Genomic DNA, 22,339 nt, shown 5'->3' with positions numbered 1-22,339 from the left:
TTTATGAGGTGCCATTTATTAATTGTTGATCTTAGTGCCTGTGTGACCAGTGTGACCAGTGAGGAGACATCAAAATGCCAAAAGTTTTAATTGTGGTAGAATAGGACATCTGAGAATGGATTGTAGACAAGGAATTCCTAGAAATAATGTCTCCTCTGGGATTGGCAAAAATAAAAGGTATCAACCTTTGGATTATGTGGAAGGTATGGCAAAGGCTGACATTGGACCAATGATTGCAGATCAACAAAGGTCAGACAAAACAACCTGATACCATTGGGGAGCCTCTCACAGGGCCCAAGTCAAACATGGTCCTGTCATTCACAGTCATTATGGAAGACATGTATCCCCAGGAAAGTTAAAAAATCCATTCCCTCCTGTAAAATACCATACGGTTCTGGATAATGGAATAAACATGAAGGATGAATCAAAAATTTCAAAATGAAATAAGAAGCATAAATTTTCTCAGACTTCTATAAACAATCAAAGAACAAAGTTAAGAGTGCATATAAATAGCATTGTAACTGAGGGATTACTAGACATGGATGCAGACATGACAATCATTATTCCAGAATTTGGCATCTGAATTGGCCTCTTCAAGAGACAGATGTTCAATTCCTAGGAATTGGAACCTTATCTCAAGTAAAACAAAGCACAAGATGGGTTGAATGCTTAGGGACAGAGGGACAGAGAGGAAGGCCATATGTGGCTATATGTGGCCATAAGGCCATATGTGGCTAATATCACAGTAAACTTATGGGATCATGACTTGTTGCAGGAATGTAATACCCAGATTAACTTTTCTGCAGTCGCAGAAAATTATCTTTCTGGAAAGGATATTATAAGGTACTATACACAAAGATCACCAGCTATTCAGGCTTTCTAACACAAAGTAACTAGCAAATGTTTAGAGGTACCAACAGCTCTACCTTTAAAATGGTTAACTGAGAAACCAATATGGGTTAAACAATGGCCTTTAACAGAAGAGAAACTGCAGGCTTTAGAACAGCTGGTACAGGGGCAACTAGATGCTCACAATATTGACGAATCAACTAGCCCTTGGAATTCTTCTTATTTGCTGTTAAAAAAATTGGAAAGTGGAGAATGGTGACAGATCTAAGAGCTGTCAAAAAGGTTAACCAACCAATGGGTACTCTACAGTCTGGAATTCCTCTGCATTCTCTATTACCAAAAATATGGCCTCTTGTAGTTATTGATTTAAAAGATTGTTTCTTCACTATACCTTTAGAAGTAAAGGGCAGAGAAAAATTTGCCTTCACAGTGCCTACTTATAATAATTCTCAGGCTACTAGAAGATAGCAGTGGACCATCCTCCCACAATTAATGATCAATAGCCAATGGAAATAATAAATAAACAATTTTCTAAATCTATAATTTACAATTACATGGAAAACATTTTGCTATCTGATTCAAATGTAGATACTTTAGAAAAATGCTTGAAGTAGTAAAGAAAGTTTTGCATAAATATGGATTACAAATTGCTCCTGAATAAATACAAAGAAGAGATTCTGTCAGTTACCTAGGTCATAAAATAGCTTTACAGAAAATTAGAACACAAAGGGCACAAATTAGGAGAGACTGATTGTAAACTCTTAATGATTTTCAAAGATTGTTAAGAGATATTTCTAATCTATGACTGGCTGTTTGGAGAACACCTGATCTAATACTTCATTTAAACAAAACCTTAAATGATAATAAAAACTTAAAGAGTTCCAGGGAATAAACAGCTGAAGCTTAAAAGGAATTGACTGTCATGGGAGAGAAATTACAAGAGGTACATGTGGATAGGGTGAATCCAAATCTTAATTGAATTCTAGTCATATTGCCTTCCAGATGAGTGTTTAGAGGTAAATATTTCTTCCTTTTCACTTATCATTATTCATTGTTGACAGTTTAGCTGTGAAAATATAGTATAACTATATAATTTTGTTTCCTCAGCATTTAAGGAAGACATTTCTTTTTGTTCCATTACTGTCATTAAAGTATATTTATAGAATTAGTAATGGGTCTTTGATCTTTTGGAATATTTAAAATAATTTAATAAAAGCAGACCACCTGGATTTATCCCTACTGCTTGAATTAGCTTTTCTCAAACCAGTTCTCTTTGGATGGATAACTAGCTCAGCCTAGATAAAGTAGTCAAGGCCTTGGACCTTCCCCAAAGCAATGTGCCTTACCCTCTCTGAGGATTAGATGGGGGTGGGGCTTGGATAGAGGTGGAAGGAATGGGAGGAAGAAAGGGAGTAGGAACTGGGAATGGTATATAAAATGAAAAAAAGATAGTTTGTTTTCTTTTTTAAAAAATAAAATGTGTAGTCTACTCATGCCAAGCTATTCAACTCAAAGAGAAAAAAATATCAAATGCCTCAAAATAGATGAAGAAAATGTCAAAGCATGAGAAATTTGAGTGATCAGTGTATGCACTGCTGAAGGCTATCAATAAACCACTGTATCATAGCTTTAAAAAAGTAGACCCTCTTGAACTCTAGTATTATGTATTTTTTTAAATTATTATTTATAATCCTAATCCTGAGAAATCTGAATGCTTTCTTCAATCATCATCTATGATATCAAGATATGAGTACATATAGAAACTGCCCAGAGTTTCCAGAAGTCATTAGAATGAAGCACTCCCATGCATAAACTCTATGTTGAGCAGCCATAGAAAAGAGGAAATAGTATGGCCTACAGAGGCTATAAATATGTGGAGCAGCATCACACAAAAACTAGAAAACCTACCTTATGGTCAAGGGCATAGGGCCATACATTCTAGGAGTCTGAGCTAATCAGCTGCTAGTGTTTCATTTATGGCTAAACAAATGTAGGCTCCTTGGCTTTGTGCTAGTGTTGTGTGCATATAAGATCAGAATTTGCAAATATAAGGAAGTTTGGCATTGTATACAAAGAGAAGAGAAACTTAGGACCTCAGAGCTCATTACTGACAAAAGACATCAGGAGAAGCAAGCCAGGAAACACACCCAAGGGAATTAATTAGTTTACTACTTTGTAGAATATTTCTGTTTCAGTTGTGGTATAGTATCTCAGAATATATGGATGGAATAAAGCAGAGAGGAGATCATGGGATCAGCAGACTAAGCAGCTTGATCCTAGACAAGGCCCTGGTTTCCTCCTACCCTTAGAGACATAAAATGGAGAATATCAGAAACTTTTGAGCATCATTTTTAACTTCTACTTGCTTCAAGGAGATTTAATCTCTACTTCTGGGTGGCAGCCAGACAAGAGAAACCTGGGCACTAGGACCCGAGAACAGTTTGAAAACGTACATGAATTTGGAGGAGCTTCATCCTTGCAACCTGTTAAATAGAGGGTGTTTCTACTAGTTCTCAAGTGTGAGAACAGAACAGGAAAGCCATTTTCTTGCTTCATTGGTCACTACTTAACATTTGTTAACTGCCTGACTGTTCCAATGCTCCGTTCAGAGAACATCTATGGATGATAGGAAGGAATAAAATAGCACTAACACCTAATATTAGACGATGCTTAACATAATTTGTCAGTTTAGCAAAACTTAATTCAATAGAAAGCTATTGGAAAAATACAATATTTTTCTTCCTCATTTGTAATGCAACATCCTTAATCATTAAGAAGCCCCAAGGGAAGCCGGAGTGGTTAGCTAGTTAGACTTCTGAACACCCAAGGTAAGAAATTTGTATCAGTTTAAATGAAGTGTGTAACCTCCCTTTATTGTGTTTTGAGTAAAAAAAAATCAGTGTAGAGGAAACTAAAAATTTAAGTTTCTGTGTCAATCAGGATCCGTAGTACTTTGAATCCATGACTCTTTCAATCTCTTTGTTTGTGATATATGCATTTTCTGGACCTATGAACCGTCTTCCTTTTTGGAATCACAATACCTATATTTAGACCCTGTATATGTCTCTGCATTCTGGTAATACATATACGATAGATGATGCCCTCAAAGTACCATGTGAACTGATGATATTCGTTCTATATTCTCTTACCTTTTAACTGTTAGGGTACTAATAACCTCCAAAGAAGCCAGTGAGAATAATGAAATGTTAGTGTGTATGATATGCCTAAATGATTTGTAAAAGGATGCCTCACTTTTACATCTTTAGCTTCATGCTGAGTTGTTTCGTCTGTACAGTTTGATGACATACAATAGAGGCTCCGTACAATCTTAGACACTTTCCTCCACAGGCTTTTCCATTACTATTGGCACCATGTACCAATAGCAGCTTACAAAAAAGGAAACTCTTCCTTTGCATTCCTGTGGCTCCTTCTTTCAGTGCAAATGCTCTGCACTTGCAGAGCAGGGAAAGCGAGCATCAGGACTCAGTAGTTGTATTAAAGTAGGATTACTGGGGTTAATTACAATACAGAATATCTGCACATTCCTTCCTTTACCATCATTTCTCACAAACACAAACAGACTGATTTAAAAAAAATATTATGCTTCTGTTTCTTCCCAGGCACACACTATATAACAGTCTGCTAAAAACAGATAGGTTCACATTGATTCTAAAAATTTAACTCTAAGACCAACGCTTTCTCAAATGAGTATTGTCTAGTATCAGACATCATCTTCTTCAGATCATGGAGGATGTAGGACTAGACAACAGAGGTCACTAATATGAAAAAATGTGCTTTTCCAATGGGATTTGTTTAAAATGAATGTGAACTTATGAAATATAGAAAATAAGTTGAATGATTTTGTGCATGTCTAAAATTCCATAATTTGAGAGGCTGAGTCAAGAGGTTTATAGATTGTGGCCAGCCTACATAGAAAGACATTCTCATTCTCAAAAATGTGCAAAACAATAACAGCAAAGAAATATGAGCAAATCAAAAGCACCAGAAGTAATTTGTTGAAATTACATCTTTGTAGCAATTGGAAATTCACACCTAAATAATGTCTATACAGGAAACGTATAGGGATATCTAAGCTATTAGTCAAATAGTTACCCTAAAGTGCATGCACAACAGACTAAATTCTTTACCCTTCACAGAGAAGTAGTTAATCTTTCTTAAAGGATTCTTCTTCAGGTAGAATGTCATGGGAAATATTTCCATGAGATGGCCTACTAATTGTTAGCTCTTAGTTATTACTAACATAAACTCATATTAGACAGGTCTACTATCAAAATAGAATTGAGACCTAGAATTCTTGAAATTGAGAAGCAAACATAGTTACTTGTGGGAAAGAGTATCATATTTTTGCAGTCATGATGGGTATCTGATGCTACAAAACTATGGTGAATATTAGCAAAATTTCAATGAACTATCTGTTCCTAGGAATATAAGGAAGTTTCAGTGAATGGAGCTCTGGAACTCCACCATGGTAAGTGGTTTCATCTTGGTGGGGATTCTGGATGACAGTGGCTCTCCTGAACTGCTCTGTGCCACATTCACAGCCCTGTATATGTTGGCTATGGCGAGCAATGGACTCCTACTCTTGGTCATCAACATGGATGCTCGGCTCCATGTGCCCATGTACCTTCTGCTCTGGCAGCTCTCTCTCATGGACCTCCTCCTCACATCAGTTATCACTCCCAAGGCTGTTGTAGATTTTCTGCTGAAAGACAACACCATCTCTTTTGGGGGATGTGCCCTTCAGATGTTCTTGGAACTGACGCTAGGTGGTGCAGAGGACCTTCTTCTGGCCTTTATGGCTTATGACAGGTATGTGGCCATTTGTCATCCTCTGAACTATATGATCTTCATGAAACCTAGAATTTGCTGGCTTGGGGTAACCATATCATGGACCCTGGCATCTCTGAGTGCAGTAGGATATACTGTCTACACCATGCAATATCCTTTCTGCAAATCTAGGAAGATCAGACACCTATTCTGTGAGATCCCTCCCCTACTGAAGCTGGCCTGTGCAGACACCTCCAAATATGAGCTCATGGTTTATGTAATGGGTGCGACCTTCCTACTTCTCCCTCTTGCTGCTATTCTTGCTTCTTATACACTAATTCTTTTCACTGTACTTTACATGCCTTCACGAGAGGGCAGGAAGAAAGCCCTTGTCACCTGCTCCTCACACCTTACTGTGGTTGGGATGTGGTATGGGGGAGCTTCATTCATGTATGTCCTGCCCAGTTCCCTCCATACCCCCAAACAAGACAATATCTTCTCTGTTTTCTATACAATTGTCACCCCAGCTCTGAACCCACTCATCTACAGCCTGAGAAATAAGGAGGTCACTGGGGCTTTGAGGAGAGTCCTGGGAGGACGGCTTTTGCCAGAACACTCTACATTCTAAGTCTCTTCAACAGCTCCCTTCTAACATCCATTTCTCCTAAAAAAAATCAGTTTTTCTACAATAAGTGAAATTCCCTCTGTGCTTTGCTTACACTAAAAATATATCTTTTGAATAGAGATTTGGACTATATATGGTATGTGCGCTTTGAATCTACTCATCATGAAATATTTATAGAATGTATTTGCCTGTTTTAAAATATTTTTATAGTTTTTAAAAGCTAACTTTTGTTTTCTATAGTATCTGCTTAGTTAAAGGTTCCAAATACATCAACCTTTTAGATATGACCCCTGAACATTTAAGTACCTATTAGACCAAGACCAAAGAAAATACTAACAAGTGAATTTTTCAGATATCTGTACAAGAAAATTCTTCACCTCTGCATGAATTTTAAGCAACTAATATTGGCAAAATTAGTGTTGATAGTGACAATTTCATCTACTTAGCAACTGGTAGAATTTAACTATGTTTTAGTGTACTCTCTTTCTAGGATCAACTTTTGTGGATGTCCTGACAGATGTCTTTGCTGTATGTAGGTGCCCCCTTTCCTTTTCTTTCTCTTCTACTTCCCTATTTCTCTCCTTTGCCCCCTTCTCCTTCTCTCCTTCTGTCTTCCTCTGCAGTAATGAGAATTTAAGTCTAAACTGTGAATAATAAAAGCAAATAGGTGTATAAAACTGTGCTTTTCTATTTTTCCTAAGCACATCTTGAGATACATTAATAATTTCTATGTACTTGTTATGTGTGTCTGATATGAATATTATGTAATGTATACATGTGTCACCATGTCCTATGGTACTTTCTCTCTCTCTCTCTCTCTCTCTCTCTCTATATATATATATATATATATATATATATATATATATATGTGTGTGTGTGTGTGTGTGTGTGTGTGTGTGTGTGTGTGTACATACATAGTTTTATGAAATTTGTGTCACTTAAAACTCAAATCAGTCATCTGAAGAACCTGCATAGGACTGAACTAGGCCACTTGAACGTGGGTGACAGTTGTGGCTTGGACAGTCTGTGCATCCATTGGCAGTAGGACCAGGATTTTATCCTTAGTGTATGAAATGGCTTTTTGGAGCCCATTCCTTATGGAGGGATACTTTGCTCAGCCCAGATACAGGAGAGAGGGGCTTGATTCTGCCTCAACTTGATATGATTTTTGGAGCCCATTCCTTATGGAGGGATACTTTGCTCAGCCCAGATACAGGAGAGAGGGGCTTGATATGCCAGAATTTGTTGACTCCCCATGGGAGGCCTTATCCTTTCTGCAGAGTGGATAGTGGGTAAAGTGGAAGGAAGGGAGGCAGGTAACAGGAGGAGGAGAGGGAGAGGGAACTGTACTTTGTATGTAAATAAAAAACCTCTTAAACAAATAAAAAAGACATACCATTTTGGCATATAGGTTATTTTCTTGTGGTGATCCACTGGTTCTGACTCTTTCAATCTTTCTATACTCTCTTCCACAATGATCCCAGAGTCTTGAGAGAAGATATATGATATAGATGTTCCCTTTAGGGATATCATTCTGTTGTCTCTTATTTTTTTGCAAATTGACCATTTATAGTCTCTGTATTAACTGTCATTGTCTACAAATAGAAATTTCTCTGATGAAAATCTGAAGGTATACTGAAAAGTCATTTAGAGTTAGTTTAGTATGCTTCTTATTTAGTAGAGTAACAGTAATAGGTCTTCCCTAGGGCCTATGACCTGTTAAGTCACATATTCTTAGCTCTGATATTAGTGCTAGATACTGATTTTAACTTGTGGAGTGGGCAGTAAATCCAATTAGAATTTGGTTGGTTACTTCAAAGACATTCCTTCAATCATTACAATATCCATATTCCAGAGTAGTCATTGTTATAGCTGTAAGGTTCACAGTTGTATAGGATTGATAATTTAAGTACGTTTTAGGAGGGATTTACATGCAAGAGCTGAATCTATATAATTACCAGTTAAGAAGATAGAGCTAATGGACCAAGAAGTGATTTAATTTATACAGTTTTTGTGTGATTATTTTGGGGCTAAGTGGCCAGGAATCAACAAGTGGATCTCTTCTCCAACAAATTGGCACCAACATAGTGGACTAAATCCATGTAAAACCTGAGAGGGCTTGAAAAGGAATTCTAGACACTAAAAAAACAAAGTTTAGCTCCATCTATTTTCCCTAATGGGCTTTGCTCACTGTTGCACACTATGGGTCCTTTAAGAGAGGTTTTCTTGATTCAGCTGTATTAGGAAAAAAGCCTTGCTGTTTTAAAATGCTGGCTATCTAGGCTATGCTACCAACATAAACTCTGGCTCTTTCAGGAGACCAAGAATTTGAATGGGTTTTGTGAGCAACATGCTATGGCTTGCTTGATGGCAACTTAGACCAGCTGTGTGCCTGGAAGTGGGGTGGTGTGTGTGGCTCTCTGCGCCATGCTAGACTGGGTAGGGCAAGCAGGCAGTACCACATATACCCTAGTAATGCTCAGCTTAAGTTTTTAAGAAGTGTTTAGTATTTTAAAAGGGGCTCCTGGACACTAAATAATTACAGATACACAATAGGACAGATTCAGACAAATATAGACCTCTAAATGGGTCACAATGTTGAATAAATGTATATAGGCTTGGAAGAGAAAATAAAATGACTATAGAGAAATATAAAAGGAAGTAAATGGTTTATAAAAATAAAGCAAAGTCTTTAAAGAGACAAAGTATAAACAATCATAAATTAAAGAGTAAAGATAATTAAATAAATGTTAAAAAGTAATAGAGTAAAATAAGCCACGTAAAGATGGAAATGCCACAGAGACTCTGAATTATATTTATTATTATGTTTTTATTTAATTTTGTGACTGTGAAGGAACTAAGTACAGAGAGACATTTTATTGTATGGTCTGATGAGCTAAACTAGCATGTATATTATAAAGGTATCTTGAATTCAGAATTTGGGTCTAAGGATATGTTTCTTTGGAAAAGGGGTCCTTCTTTTATCTCAACAGAGGATGAGAACCTGTGGAGTCATTCCATGCTAATAGTGTTTGATGAACCATGATCGCCTAAAGGTTACTGAGAACACCCCTCAAAAATTACTTTCCCCAATAAAAAGTAGGAAGAAATTTAGATGTAATTACGCCCATATTCCCAAATATTGTCTATAAATGTTTGTTTATATTTAAAGAGGGATATGCTATAGAGATTTGCATTGGTATGGATATTGGTTTATTGGTGCAAAATTAAGGTCAGTTTGTTATATGTATATTTCGGCTCTTGATTAAGGTATTGTGTTTGTGCAGCTCATTTAAATATGTAATGTTTAATTAAGAAATAAAGCTAGTGGATAGTCATCTATAATCATTAAGATTGTAGTCATGTTAGTTAGATTTTCTACATGTATAGAGATATATTTCAGTTAGATAGGTATTCTTCAAATCTTTCAGAGACCTTCAGAATATGGCATTTAAAATGTTTAAGAACTTAAGAATTTTTATTACAATGAGACAGCACCAAGCTACTTCAAGGGCATGGGCATGGAAGAAGCTCTTGATGGAGTTGGTTAGCCATTTGAGCAAGAAACTGCTCTTGCCTGGACTGCTTAAGTGGACATGCAGGACCCACAGAGAATTAACTGCTGAACTTGCCAAAGGTGAGATGGCCCTTTGGGGTTCCTGCTTCATAAAAGACTCTACTAGACATTCTGCAGGATGCAAAAGAAAGTGACTGGCAAACTGCCAATACAGGTGGAACTGTCTTTGATATTTCCTGCTTCATGGAAAAGTCTGCTGGATACTATGGGCCTGTAGGCTCAAAATGGATGCTCCAATGGTACAGAAGGACTTTGGGTGACTGTCCAGGCAGGGAGAAGTCTCTGTCAATTCTAGAGTTTTGGTTGTTGCTTACAATGCACTTTCTGTTTTACTAAGTAATATTATATCCTTCTGGAGTCTTTGACAAAGTTGAAGAATTTGTAGGTATAAATATTGTAACTGTAATTCTTGCTCGATAACTTGTTAAAAAATGTAATTTTACTATGTTAAAGTTAAAGCCTTCCTTTTGGTTTAAACAGAAAAGGGGAAATGGTGTGGGAGGTCCTTCTGTCTATGTGTTGCTTTTATTGCTTAATGAATAAAAAACTGTTTTGAGCCTATGGGAGGAAATAACAGAACTAGGCTGTATTCTGGGAGAAAGAAGGGTGGAGTCAGAGAGAAGTCATGAAGCTGCTGGAGACAGACACTGGGAACATTACCTGGTAAGCCACAGCCACGTGACCATACACTGATGATGGAAATGGGTTAAATTATTTTGTAAGAGTTAACCAATAAGAAGCTAGAGCTAATGGGCCAAGCAGTGATTTAATTAATACCATTTTTCTGTGATTATTTCATGCCTTATCAGCCAGAAAACAACAAGTGGCCCTCTCCTCCTACAACCAGTGATGTAGTTTTATTTCCTAAGAATTTAATAACACAATTCTTTATTGTTTTTTGAGAATTTTAAACATGCAACTAAATCCCACTCACCTTCCAATCCCTCCATATCTAACCCTCACCTCTGCAGTATCCCCTGCAAAAGAACCAACTCCCCCCAAAATTAAAAACAAAATAAAATAAAAAATCCACCTTATTTATCTGTCTTTCCTGTGTCCCCAACACCTCTTCATAGGTCCTTGTGTGTACTGATCACGCTGTTACAGAGGCGCTTATACCACTGTCAGGCAGGGTGGGGCGCACAGACTCATGGTGCGGGGCCAATTCCAAACCGCCGGGGCTAAGTCTCCAGTCCCATTGCTGACTTTCTAGCAGGCACCAGGAAAAATAGAGTCACTGTAAATGTTCAGTGACTCAGAATCTCAGCTGATTCTACCGCTGTAGTCGGGCAGAAGCGAACCAGCAAGGAGCAGTGCTGAGAGGGTCCAATCTGCGCGAAGAGAGAGGCCTCGGGGGGGGGGGGGGGGGGGTAGGGTGCTGCTGGCTTTCCGCGGTCGCCTCCAGCAGGCTCTGATTCGGGGCGGGTATTGGCAAAGCCCCATGTTGGGCGCCAAATGTAACAGCGTAAATGAATGCAGACAGATTGTAAAAAATATAGAGAGCTTTAATGGGGAAATAGACTTACAGTACCACGGTTCCCGCGGAGAACAGGAAGCAGAAAGGGCAGCTGGGCGCATGCCCGGCAGATTTATAGGTAAACATTAGCCCGAGGCGAACATGCCCCCTAAGGCTGGGCTTAACCCTACATTTGTGGCATTGAGAGCTCCAGTGTAACACACAGTATACTTTTTTGAACAATCAGCCCCTCACCTACAAATGTTCATTGTAATGAGTTAAAGTCTCTGGCACTATCATTACTAGACCATCACCAATACTCTGGAATATCCTGCTGTTGCCATGAGTCATGGAGATCCTGCAGTTATATTTTCCATAGGGCCAGTTCCTTCCCACGTTCCAGAAAGTCATAGGTGGGGTATGTTAGGGTAGGCCAACTTAAGACCCATGATGTGGGTCTGGGTGGCAGCTTAGTTAATCAGTCTGGGCCACTGGGAGTGTCCCTCAGTAGAGGCAAAGAGCCAGCTCTCCTAGGCCCATGACATCAGGGCCAATTCTCCCATGCCCTCAATGAGGGGTGGGGCCATCTCTTCTAAGTACAAGGGCCAGCACCCCCATAAAGGGCAGGAACAGCCTTTCCACTACAATGTCCTCAGGGTCAGTAAAGGGCAGGCCCAGCTCGGCAAGGCCCTTGCACTTCAGCATGCACGGTTCGCTATGGTTATACTAACCATGGACTTCAACACAGATCATAGCTACAACGAGAGCACAAACCCAAACCTGACCCTTGACAGCAGTTCAGACCCAGACATCACCATGGTCATTGTGGCAGCATAGGCTGATGTGCTATTCCCCTCTGTATGTTGTGAATATCATTGGTTTTCTTAAAGAAACTTCATTCAGCCAATAGCTTAATAGAGTGAAGCCCAGCAGGAACTCTGAACAGAGATGTAGACAGAAAGTAGGTGGAGTCAGTGAGATGCCATGTGGAAACAAATGAGTCAGAACTTTGCCAGTAGACCATGAGCACATGTTGATGCACAGATTAATAGAAATGGATTAATTTAAGATATAAGAGTTAGCCAGAAATGCTCTTAAGATATTGACCAAATAATATTGCAATGACTATAGTTTCTATCAAATTATTTTCAGTCTGAGCAGGTGGGAATGAATGATCAGCCTCATTCAACAACAGGCCACCCAGATCAGTATGTCCCTATTGGCAGAATGGACCTGAGATACCAACATGGTCTCTCGTGACTTATAAGACTGTGGGCACCTGAACCACCCTCAGTGATAACAGAAGGGATGAACATCAAATCAGACCCTGGCTGCTATACTGCCATAAACCCAGACATAGCCCTCAGTAGCAGCTCATGGCCCCAGGTAGCAGCACAGACCTCTCAAATTAGCATGGGTCCAATAGTGGCATGGCCATCAGACACCAACTGAGCCACAAGTGGTGGCACAGAACCCAGGCACCTTGGCGGCCTTTGGTGGCAACATGGGTCATAGATATCAACACAGACCCTGGCTGCAGTAAGACCACAGACTCAGATATGGACCTTGGCAGCATCCTGGGCCCAGATATCACTCTGGCTATGGGTGGCAAACAGGCCACCCACATCAGCCTATTCCTCATCATCTTCATCTCTTCAGTTCTGCCCTTTTCCACAGCACAGGAACTGTTCTGCCACTTTCCAATTTCTCCACCATATATCTTCTCATCCTAATGGGACCTACCAGCATTGAATGGGTCTATGAATGCCTTCAACCTACCAGGAATGTGGTGACCCCAGGGTGACCAGAAGTGTCTTTTACCCACCTGAGCTGAATGGCACCAGCAGGGCCTGCAGATGCCTTCAGCTGTCCCAAATTATCTCTCAGTATTTTTTAAAGGATTATCTCCAATGTACTATGACTGCCACTAATAGGCCATTGTTATCCAAGTGTTTCTATATAGGGTGTATTTTATCTCTGAAAGCACTTAAATTATTATCTTAATATTGACTCTACAGTTCTAACACTAGATGGATTTCTTTCTACTTTCTTGCTTAATGACAGGAAAATTGAACTCTCTTTCTTTAACTATCATTCATGGTATCAAGACATGAGCACACAGAGGCATTAGAGAAAAAAGAAAAATGAACTCACTTCCACAACTACCCAGAGTGGCTGTATTGAATCACAATAGTCTAAGAGGAAAAAAAAATAAGGAAATCTACATCCCACAAATTCTGAGGAGAGGACCTTATGCTCTAGACCTAAGGGACCTTTGCAGTTCTCTTTAGTTACAATCTATTTTTCATTTAGAATTTCATAAAAACTTAGAAAAGTCTGGTGAGATCTTGGTGTGTGTGTTTTTAAGTTCCCATCAGATAAGGCAATTGGGTCTACATTCAGTGGGAAGAGAAACCTAGAGTCTCAGAGCTCATTTAGTGAGAAAAGGTCTTAAGAAAAGCAAGTCAAAAAACACTCCCAAGAGGACTCATTAACTTTTTTGTCTCCTAGATAAACATTTTCAAGGAGGTCATTTGTGAAAATATATAAGTCCATCTAAAGATATGGAAGGAAAATGAAGAGAGGAGGTCTTGGAACTATGAGACAAGGCTCTAATGTACTGCTTGGCTCAGGGACATTTAATGGTGCAAGGTAGGGCCCTTTAAGTATCAGATTAAAGTTTCTACTTCCTTCCTGTAACTTTGATATTGGCTCCCAGGCAGCAGCAGAAACATGGTAACCTCAGTGCAACACCCAAGAACAGTCTGAAGACTGACAGGAAGCTAGAGCAGCTGGTTCACTTCATGCAAGGTGATGAACCTACAGTTTCTAGTTATTCTGCTCAGGTGAGAGAAAAGCAATGGCATTTTTTTTACTTCATCAAACATTGACCAAAAACTGTTAATTGCTTGGTTGTTCCCATTGCCATTTCCACTGATGTCTGCAGATTAAAGGAACTAATCCCTGACATCTGACATTAGATGGATTCTGAATACACTGCACCAACTTTTCAGACTTTAGACAAATCAAAAACTGCTGAAGGAAACCACACCTGACCTCCCTGTTTGTAATGAAACACCCTTCATTGTCAAACAATCCAATGTGAAACCAGGTACAGGCAGTTAGGATTCTGACCACCTAAGGTAAGAATTTTTATCTCTTTCAATAACGTATAGGTTTTAGGCATTTTAAGTCAAGAATTAAGAGTCCAGAGCAATACCTAAGTACTTAAACTGACATCTGTCAAGTTTTGTCAAAACCCCAACACTTCCTCAAACAATTTTCCCTGGCTTTAGACAGTAATCTTCATTCAGGCTCATGGAGAATGTGGAACTTTCTAACAGGTAATTAAGATGGAAACATCATGTTTTTGCAGTGAGATTTCTTACAAACAAATGTGGACTTACAAAATTTAGAAAATGATCTGGAGAGTTTGATACAGACTTAAAATATCAGCACTGCAAAAGTTGAAGCAAAAGGTTCTTGTTGCATGACATAAAAGACCTTGTTTAAGAACATTCAAGCTGGGAGGAGGTGGCACATGCTTTTAATGACAGCACTCAGAAGGTAGAGGTAGGCATATCTCTGTGAGTTTGAGGCTAAGTTGGTCTACAGAGTCAGTTCCAGGATAGTCAGGGCTACACAGAGAAAGCCTAACTTGGAAAAACAAATAAAAACAGAAATGTGAACAAGAAATGAAAATAATTTATTAAACTCACATCTCTTCATCAACTGATAATTTGATATTTAAGTTCATTTAAATTCATATGTCTATGGAGAAAGCAAACTGAAGTATTAAATGTACTAATCAAATATTACTTATTAACCCAAATAAAGAATGCTGGGGTATTTTATTAATCTTAACAAAGCTAGTTTAGTCCTCCTAGAAAGACACTTCTTCAGTTTTAATATCTTGTACAATATTTTCATCAGGTTACAAACTATTTTTAAATTATTAGTGTTGTATATGAATTCCACATAGGTAAATCTTTCTTCAAGATACAATTACCAATTAGAAATTTGAAAACCGAGGAACAAAGCCATTCACTAGTAGGAAAATATCATCTTACTGGAGTCTTGTTAGGCATTCTCATGAACTCTGATGTTACAAAACCAACGTCCAAATTAGCAAAACTGAATTGAACCATCTTACTTTGTCAGCTAAAGAAATGAGACAAAATGGAGCCTTGGAACTTCACCTTGGGAGGTGCCTTCATCTTGGTGGGGATTCTAGATGACAGTGGATCCCCTGAACTGCTCTGTGCCGTGATCACAGTCATGTACACATTGGCTCTGACCAGCAATGGACTGTTGATCCTGGTTATCACTGTGGATAGACAACTCCATGTGCCCATGTACCTTTTGCTTGGGCAGCTCTCTCTCATAGACTTCTTTCTCACATCAATTGTCATTCCCAAGGCTGTCATGGATTTTCTTCTGAAAGACAACACTATCTCCTTTGGGGGCTGTGCCCTTCAGATGTTCCTGGCACTCACACTGGGTGGTGCAGAAGACCTCCTTCTGGCCTTCATGGCCTATGACAGGTATGCTGCCATTTGTCATCCTCTGAACTATATGATCTACATGAGACCAAGCATCTGCTGGCTTGGAGTAGCTACATCATGGATCCTGGGATTCCTGAGTGCTCTAGGGTATACCATACATACCATGCAGTATCCCTTCTGCAAATCCCGGAAGATCAGAGACCTATTTTGTGAGATCCCTCCATTGCTGAAGCTGGCCTGTGCAGACACCTCTACATATGAGCTTATGGTTTATGTGATGGGTGTGGCCTTCCTAATTCCTCCTCTTGCTACCATCCTGGCTTCCTATGCATTAATTCTTTTCACAGTGCTCAACAAGCCCTCAAATGATGGAAGGAAGAAAGCCCTTGTCACCTGCTCTTCCCACTTGACTGTAGTTGGATTGTACTATGGGGCTCTCACAGTCATGTTTGTCCTGCCCAGTTCCTACCTCACTCCCAAACAAGAAAACATCCTCTCTGTTTTCTACACTGTTGTTACCCCAGCTTTGAACCCCCTAATCTACAGTTTGAGGAATAAGGAGGTCACTGGGGCCTTGAGGAGAGTCCTGGGAAAGTGGTTGCTGCCCACAGAGTCTACATTTTAGGGGCTTTTTATAGATGTCTTCTAGACTTAATTCTCCCTCAACATCAGCAAATTTCTGCTATACATGAAATTTTCCCAGTGAAACCAATGCAATCAAATGTTTCTTTTGCTAGAGAACCAGGGACTATAAATGTCCCTGATGAATGTTCTTTGAGTCTTCATGTGACCTTTTGCAAGAAGCACTTCACACTTTTTAAAATTAGGCTTTGTCTTTAAAGGTTAGTCTCTGTGTGCAGCTACTTATGAGTGTGTAAAGGACATTATTCAGACAAGACCACTCAGGTCCTATTTCCATAGCAAACCTAAAAAACCGAGAGACAATCTGAAATGGGGTTCTCAGAGATCAGTGGGAGAAATATTTTGAGGTTTGCACAAATTTTGAATCTACTAGTCTTGGTAATGTATCAGTCAACACCAACAGTTCTTTCTAATGTCCACTTGACAGAGGTCTACATCATGTTCACTTTTCATCTCCCCTGAAGCATCAGCTTTTATAGATGACTTGAAAGATGGTTTTGTTTAGATTCTCTCCCTCTGTCTGTCTCTGTCTATCTGTAGCATAATATACACTGCCATTTCTCATCATCCTCCTCTTTTTCTCCTTCTCCTCTTTCTTCCTCTTCTCTTTTCTCTTATCTTCCATCTCCATTTTATCCCTCCTTCCCATCTTGCTCTTTTCTTTTTCTTCTTCTTGAAGTGGTTGAAACTGAAATCATCAACTTTACTTCTTACTTGTGAATCATATATTAAAACAAGTAGAATAAAACAGTGATTTATATTTTTCCCTAATCATGATTTTATATATCTTAGCAATTTTAAAAGATCCATATGCTTGGTATGTTTACATGAAATAGCATAAAATCTGAATAATTGTCAAAATAGACAATAACACCCAAAATATATGATTAGATTTTAATGTTTTTTTAAAAAAATCAGTTAAAACCATAGTCATAATTATTAAAAAATGGTAAATGGCAGCAGAGTCTGACATGGATGTGGGTAAGTTTACATGCACACTGTCAGCAGGAGTGTGAACTAGTGACTTATCATTGGAAATCCATCTAGAAGTTTCTCAAATAACTAAACTAGAACTACCATATGACCAAGATATACCTCTCCTGGGAATAAACTAAAAAGAATCACTGGTTGTGGAGGTGCACACAAGAAGGACTTGCTAAAGGAGGCAGAGGAATTGAGGAACATGAGTTTGAGACCAGCCTGGGATACACATTTAGAAGAAAGAGAGAAAAGAGAAAGAAAGAAAAAAGAACCATATCATGCTATAGAGTTACTTGCTTGTTCATGTTTATTTATGTTCTGTTTAGAACAGTTAGGAACAGAATCAGAGTAAAACTTTCTTTAACTAGAAAGAAAAATGAAGTTATAAAATTGGCAGGTAAATTAATGCAACTGGTAAAATAATATTGACTGAGGTAACTCATACATGGAAAGACAAGTGCCCCAAGTCCTCTTTCACATGTGGACCCTAACTTTGCTATTTAGTTTTGTGTGTATAACCTAATGAATATGTAGAAGCAATGGGAGTTTACAGGGGATTATAGCAGGGGATCTTGAAAGAGAGATGGTAGCGGAACATAGGGCATATAAAGTAGAGATGCTATGACTGGTGATTGGATGGTTTAAAACTGAGGGATAGAAAATCAGAAGACAGGGATTGGGGAAGACTGATAAAAATAAAGGCTGTATGGAAAAGCCAATTAGGAAACCTACTACCTTGTAACTCAATTAAAAATAAATTTAAAATTTATTTGACATGAAAAAAATTGAAAATTGTAAAAGGATGAGAAAGGAACAATGTGACTGTTTTCTGACTGTTTCACATGTACTATAATGGGATATTACTGGTTTGGGAATTTTTTTTATTGAGCTATATATTTATCTCCACTCCCCTCCCTTTGTATCCCCTCCCATTATACCCTCTCCCATGGTCTCACGCTTTCAATTTAAACAGGAGATCTTGTCTTTTTCTACTTGGTTTGGGAAATTTTTTAATACTTACTTTTTGTTTGTTTCTTTTTGTTCAGTCTAGAGGAAATAGTGTTAGAACTGCTGCATTTATAAAAGAAAATGATGTGTCTTCTTTTCATTCTTCACACTGATGCCACAGTTGAAAGTAGAACTGTACAACCAAAGAATACCGTGTCTGCAGCAGTGGGAACTCATCACCTAGTTACAGTTTATGTTGTATTAGATGCCTGGTGGCCTTCCTGACCATTACCACACCAGGATGTAACTCATATTTCAAACTTGATTTTTCCTTCTCTCTCTCTCTCTCTCTCTCTCTCTCTCTCTCTCTCTCTCTCTCTCTTATTCATTCTTTGTGGATTTCAGATCATGTACTCTGATCCCAATTATCTCCCCATCTCATCACATCTTCCCTGTTCCCTTGCAACAAAATCAAAACCCAATTTAAAAGAAAAACCCAAAACCAAACAAAATAAACAAAGAAAAACAAAAACTGGAAAAATAATCTTGCCATGAAAGCTGTAGTGTTGTCCACTGAGACACACAGTTTACCCCTTAGTCTATCCATCCTTACTTGCAAGTGTTCATTGCCTCTAGTCATTGAGTCATTTGGTCTGGCTTGAGGCCTCTGGTTTCTGCTACTCCATCAATAATCTACTCTAACTGAAGTTCCTCTTGGATAGTCTGTTGTTGTCCTGTGTCCACCAGTTCTTGCTGTTTTGAATCGTTAGGTTCATCCCCTTCACATGCTTCAGAAGTTCGTAGATTGCTTGGATGCTAGGGTGGGCCAGCTCATAGTCTTTGTTTGGGGCCTGAGTGTTAGCTGAGCTAGTCATTTTGCTAGCTCACCCTCGTTACCACTACTAAGGTGAGCTCTCCAGCATTGCATTGCCTGACCCATCCAGTGTAGCCTACATCAGGAAGTGGGGCCAGTTCTTCTGCTCTTGGATCCTTAGGTCAGGGTTCCTCTCAGTCATATCACCAGGGCAAGCTCTATTATTTTGCCCAGCGAAGGTACAAGACCCTCTCTCCTGATTGCTGTAGGGAGAATATGAGGGGTGGAGCCTTGATCTGCTCTCCTGCCCTCTGTACTAGCTCACATGGACCCCACCAATAGGGTCAGCTCTAGTGTACTCCCCACTAGAGCTCAGGGGTGCAGGGCCTACTCTCCTGTGTGCTGCAACTGGTGTAGGGCAGGGCTAGTTTTATCACTCTTGTGACGCTGGGGCCATCTCTCTCACCTGCCATAGGTGATAATGGGTGAGCAGAGGGGGACATCTTTCACTCAACCATCTTACCTCATGGCAAATGAATGGGCGACAGCATCAACTCTCCTGATATTATGCCCTCAAGGTCATCTCAGCTTTGTCCCTGACCACATGGTCTGCACTAGCATGTTTCCCAGGTGAGGAGCACATCTATGGTGATGGATAGAACCATCTTTCAGGCATGTAAGGGTGAGCTCTCCCCTGAGGTGTAGAACCAGATCGTCTGCTGCAGTATGAAGTGATGGACAGCCTCAGCCATCCTGGGGCCAGTGAAAAGCAGGGTCAGGAACAGCTCAGCCTGGATATCACCATAGCCCAATGGTAGCACAGGCCACTCAGATCATCAGAGCCCTGATGGCAGCATGTTGCCTGCACACCAACTTGGGCCCAGGTGACTATCTAGACCCTAGGCATCCACAGAGCTCCTGGGAGCCTCTGGAGCCATGGATTCCACACCAGATCCCAGCTTCTGCAGGGCCATGGACGCAGATAGGGCCCTGGGCAACAGTCTGTACCTGGAGGTCTCTGTGGTTCTAGGTTGTAGAACATAGGTTTTCATTTAAGAACTTATGTCGTCTGTCATCAGCAGTGTTCATCCATGTGGAGTACCTCTATTCAAACTCCTTTTTAAAGAAATGTTTTAATTAGCTCAGGAACTAGTTGGTAGAAGGTTATAAAAACTTCTTTCATAATCCTAGTTTTTTCAACTAAAAAACTAGAACCTTACTTTATTCATGATTGACAATGTAAGACCATAACTGACTGTTCATACTGCTTCTTAGTGTTTAAATTGTTTTTATTGCACTATACATTTTTCTCCACTGCCCTCCCTTCCTCTCCCCCTCTGCCTTTCTACCCTCTCTCATGAACCCCAGACTCCCAATTTACTCAGAAGATCTTGTCTTTTTTCTCCCTCCTATTTAGATCCATGTATATCTCTCTTTGGGTCCTCTTTGTTGTCTAGGTTCTCTGGGGTTATGGATGGTAGGCAAGTTTTTCTTTGTTTTATGTCTAAAAGTCACTTATAAGTGAGTACATATTATATTTTTCTTTCCAGGTCTGGGTTACCTCACTCAATATGTTTTATTCTAGATCCATCCATTTGCCTCCAAATTTCAATATATCATTTATTTTACCACTGAGTAGTACTATATTGTGTAAATGTTTCACATTTTCTGATGTGGGGTAAATGGAACATAATCCTAGTTTTTAAATAAATATCTCCTATATTTCATACCCATTCCTGCCCACATAACTTCTTAAAACTTTGTCTCCCAGTGATTCCCCTCCACAGAGTGTTCTTTCTCATCACTGTGTTATAATGTCCACTATTTTTTGTCATTATTTGCTTTTTACTTTTTATTTATTTATTTATTCATTTATTTATTAAAGATTTCTGTCTCTTCCCTGCCTGAACAGAGAATTCTCAACAGAAGAAGTTCAAATGGCCAAAAGACACTTAAGGTCATGCTCAACTTCCTTAGCGATCAGGGAAATGCAAATCAAGACAACTTTAAGATACCATCTTACACTTGTCAGAATGGCTAAAATAAAAAACACCAATGATAGCCTTTGCTGGAGAGGTTGTGGAGAAAGGGGTACGCTCATCCATTGCTGGTGGGAATGCAAACTTGTGCAACCACCTTGGAAAGCAGTGTGGCGGTTTCTCAGGAAATTCGGGATCAACTTACCCCTGGACCCAGCAATAAAACTCTTGGGAATATACCCAAGAGAGGCCTTATCAAACAACAAAAGTATATGCTCTACGATGTTCATAGCAGCATTGTTTGTAATAGCCAGAACCTGGAAACACTCTTATTTTCTTATTTGCGTTATATGATAGGTCCCACTGTACCTTCTTCCTACATACTTTACTTCTTCCGTTATCCTTTATGCAATTGCCCTATCCTCTTCATTCTATTACATGCTTGAATCTTCTGTCCCTCATATTCCAGCTCTCTACTTTCATTTTTCCTATATTCTACTACTTTCTCCCACAATGCATGCACATCCAGTGCCATTTGACTGCCTTGCTTCCTGTTCTCTGGGTCTTACATTGTTTATGCTTTCCCTCCTCCCATATTCTCTCAGTCTTGGTGGTATTAGGAATGGGCTTGGTAAACATGTTCCATATAAGGCTAAACACTAACAGTGACTTATACTCCATATTCTTGCCACTTATGAATCAATGCATTAATTTCCCCCTACTGGAAAAAAAAGGCTTGAGAAACTTGTATAACTAGAAAGAGGTTGATAATGAAATGGTAAGAGAATGGAGAAAAGGGAGAGGTAATCAGGTGTCCCTGTATATCTAAGAGGTGAAAGAAGAAAAGCTTTCAAGGGAAAGGTCAACTCTGTCTGAAAATTTGGAAGAGAAAGACAAGGAAGGGGTTCTTCTATGAAGCACATAGTGATGATTTGGCAATAAGGCAATAACAGGCACATGAAATGAGAAAATAACTTGATTTGGACTGAATTGTTACAAATAGATAACCATCAGAAGAGAAAATGGATATGAAAAGTCCTTTTCTGTTTTTTTTTTCTTTATGTAGTGATGTTGAAAAATTGGACAATAATTGAAAGGAATGAAGTTCTGTGAAACAGTGTATAAGATGGGAAATTCAGAAATCATTTTTAGTTTTTGGTTTCCTATCAGTACTG

The 22,339-nt window shown here is 39.2% G+C and overlaps 2 protein-coding genes across 2 annotated transcripts; both read left to right on the top strand.

Moving 5' to 3' along the window:
* The first annotated feature begins 5,314 nt into the window (after nt 1–5,314).
* LOC121457880 (olfactory receptor 2AG1-like) lies at nt 5,315–6,265 on the top strand. Its single transcript, XM_041666938.1, has one exon. The coding sequence runs from the start codon at nt 5,315–5,317 to the stop codon at nt 6,263–6,265; it is 951 nt and encodes a 316-aa protein (XP_041522872.1).
* A 9,209-nt stretch (nt 6,266–15,474) lies between these two features.
* Nucleotides 15,475–16,425, top strand: LOC121457879 (olfactory receptor 2AG1-like). The gene has a single exon (XM_041666937.1). It carries the CDS (start codon nt 15,475–15,477, stop codon nt 16,423–16,425), a length of 951 nt encoding a protein of 316 aa, XP_041522871.1.
* Nucleotides 16,426–22,339: the final 5,914 nt, after the last annotated feature.

The sequence above is a fragment of the Microtus oregoni genome, unplaced genomic scaffold, assembly GCF_018167655.1.
Source record: "Microtus oregoni isolate MIOR12 unplaced genomic scaffold, Mior012 000016F_ref0000370, whole genome shotgun sequence".
Lineage (NCBI taxonomy): Eukaryota > Metazoa > Chordata > Mammalia > Rodentia > Cricetidae > Microtus > Microtus oregoni.
Note: the sequence above shows the minus strand (reverse complement) of the source record. Positions and strands in the feature narration are given on the sequence as shown.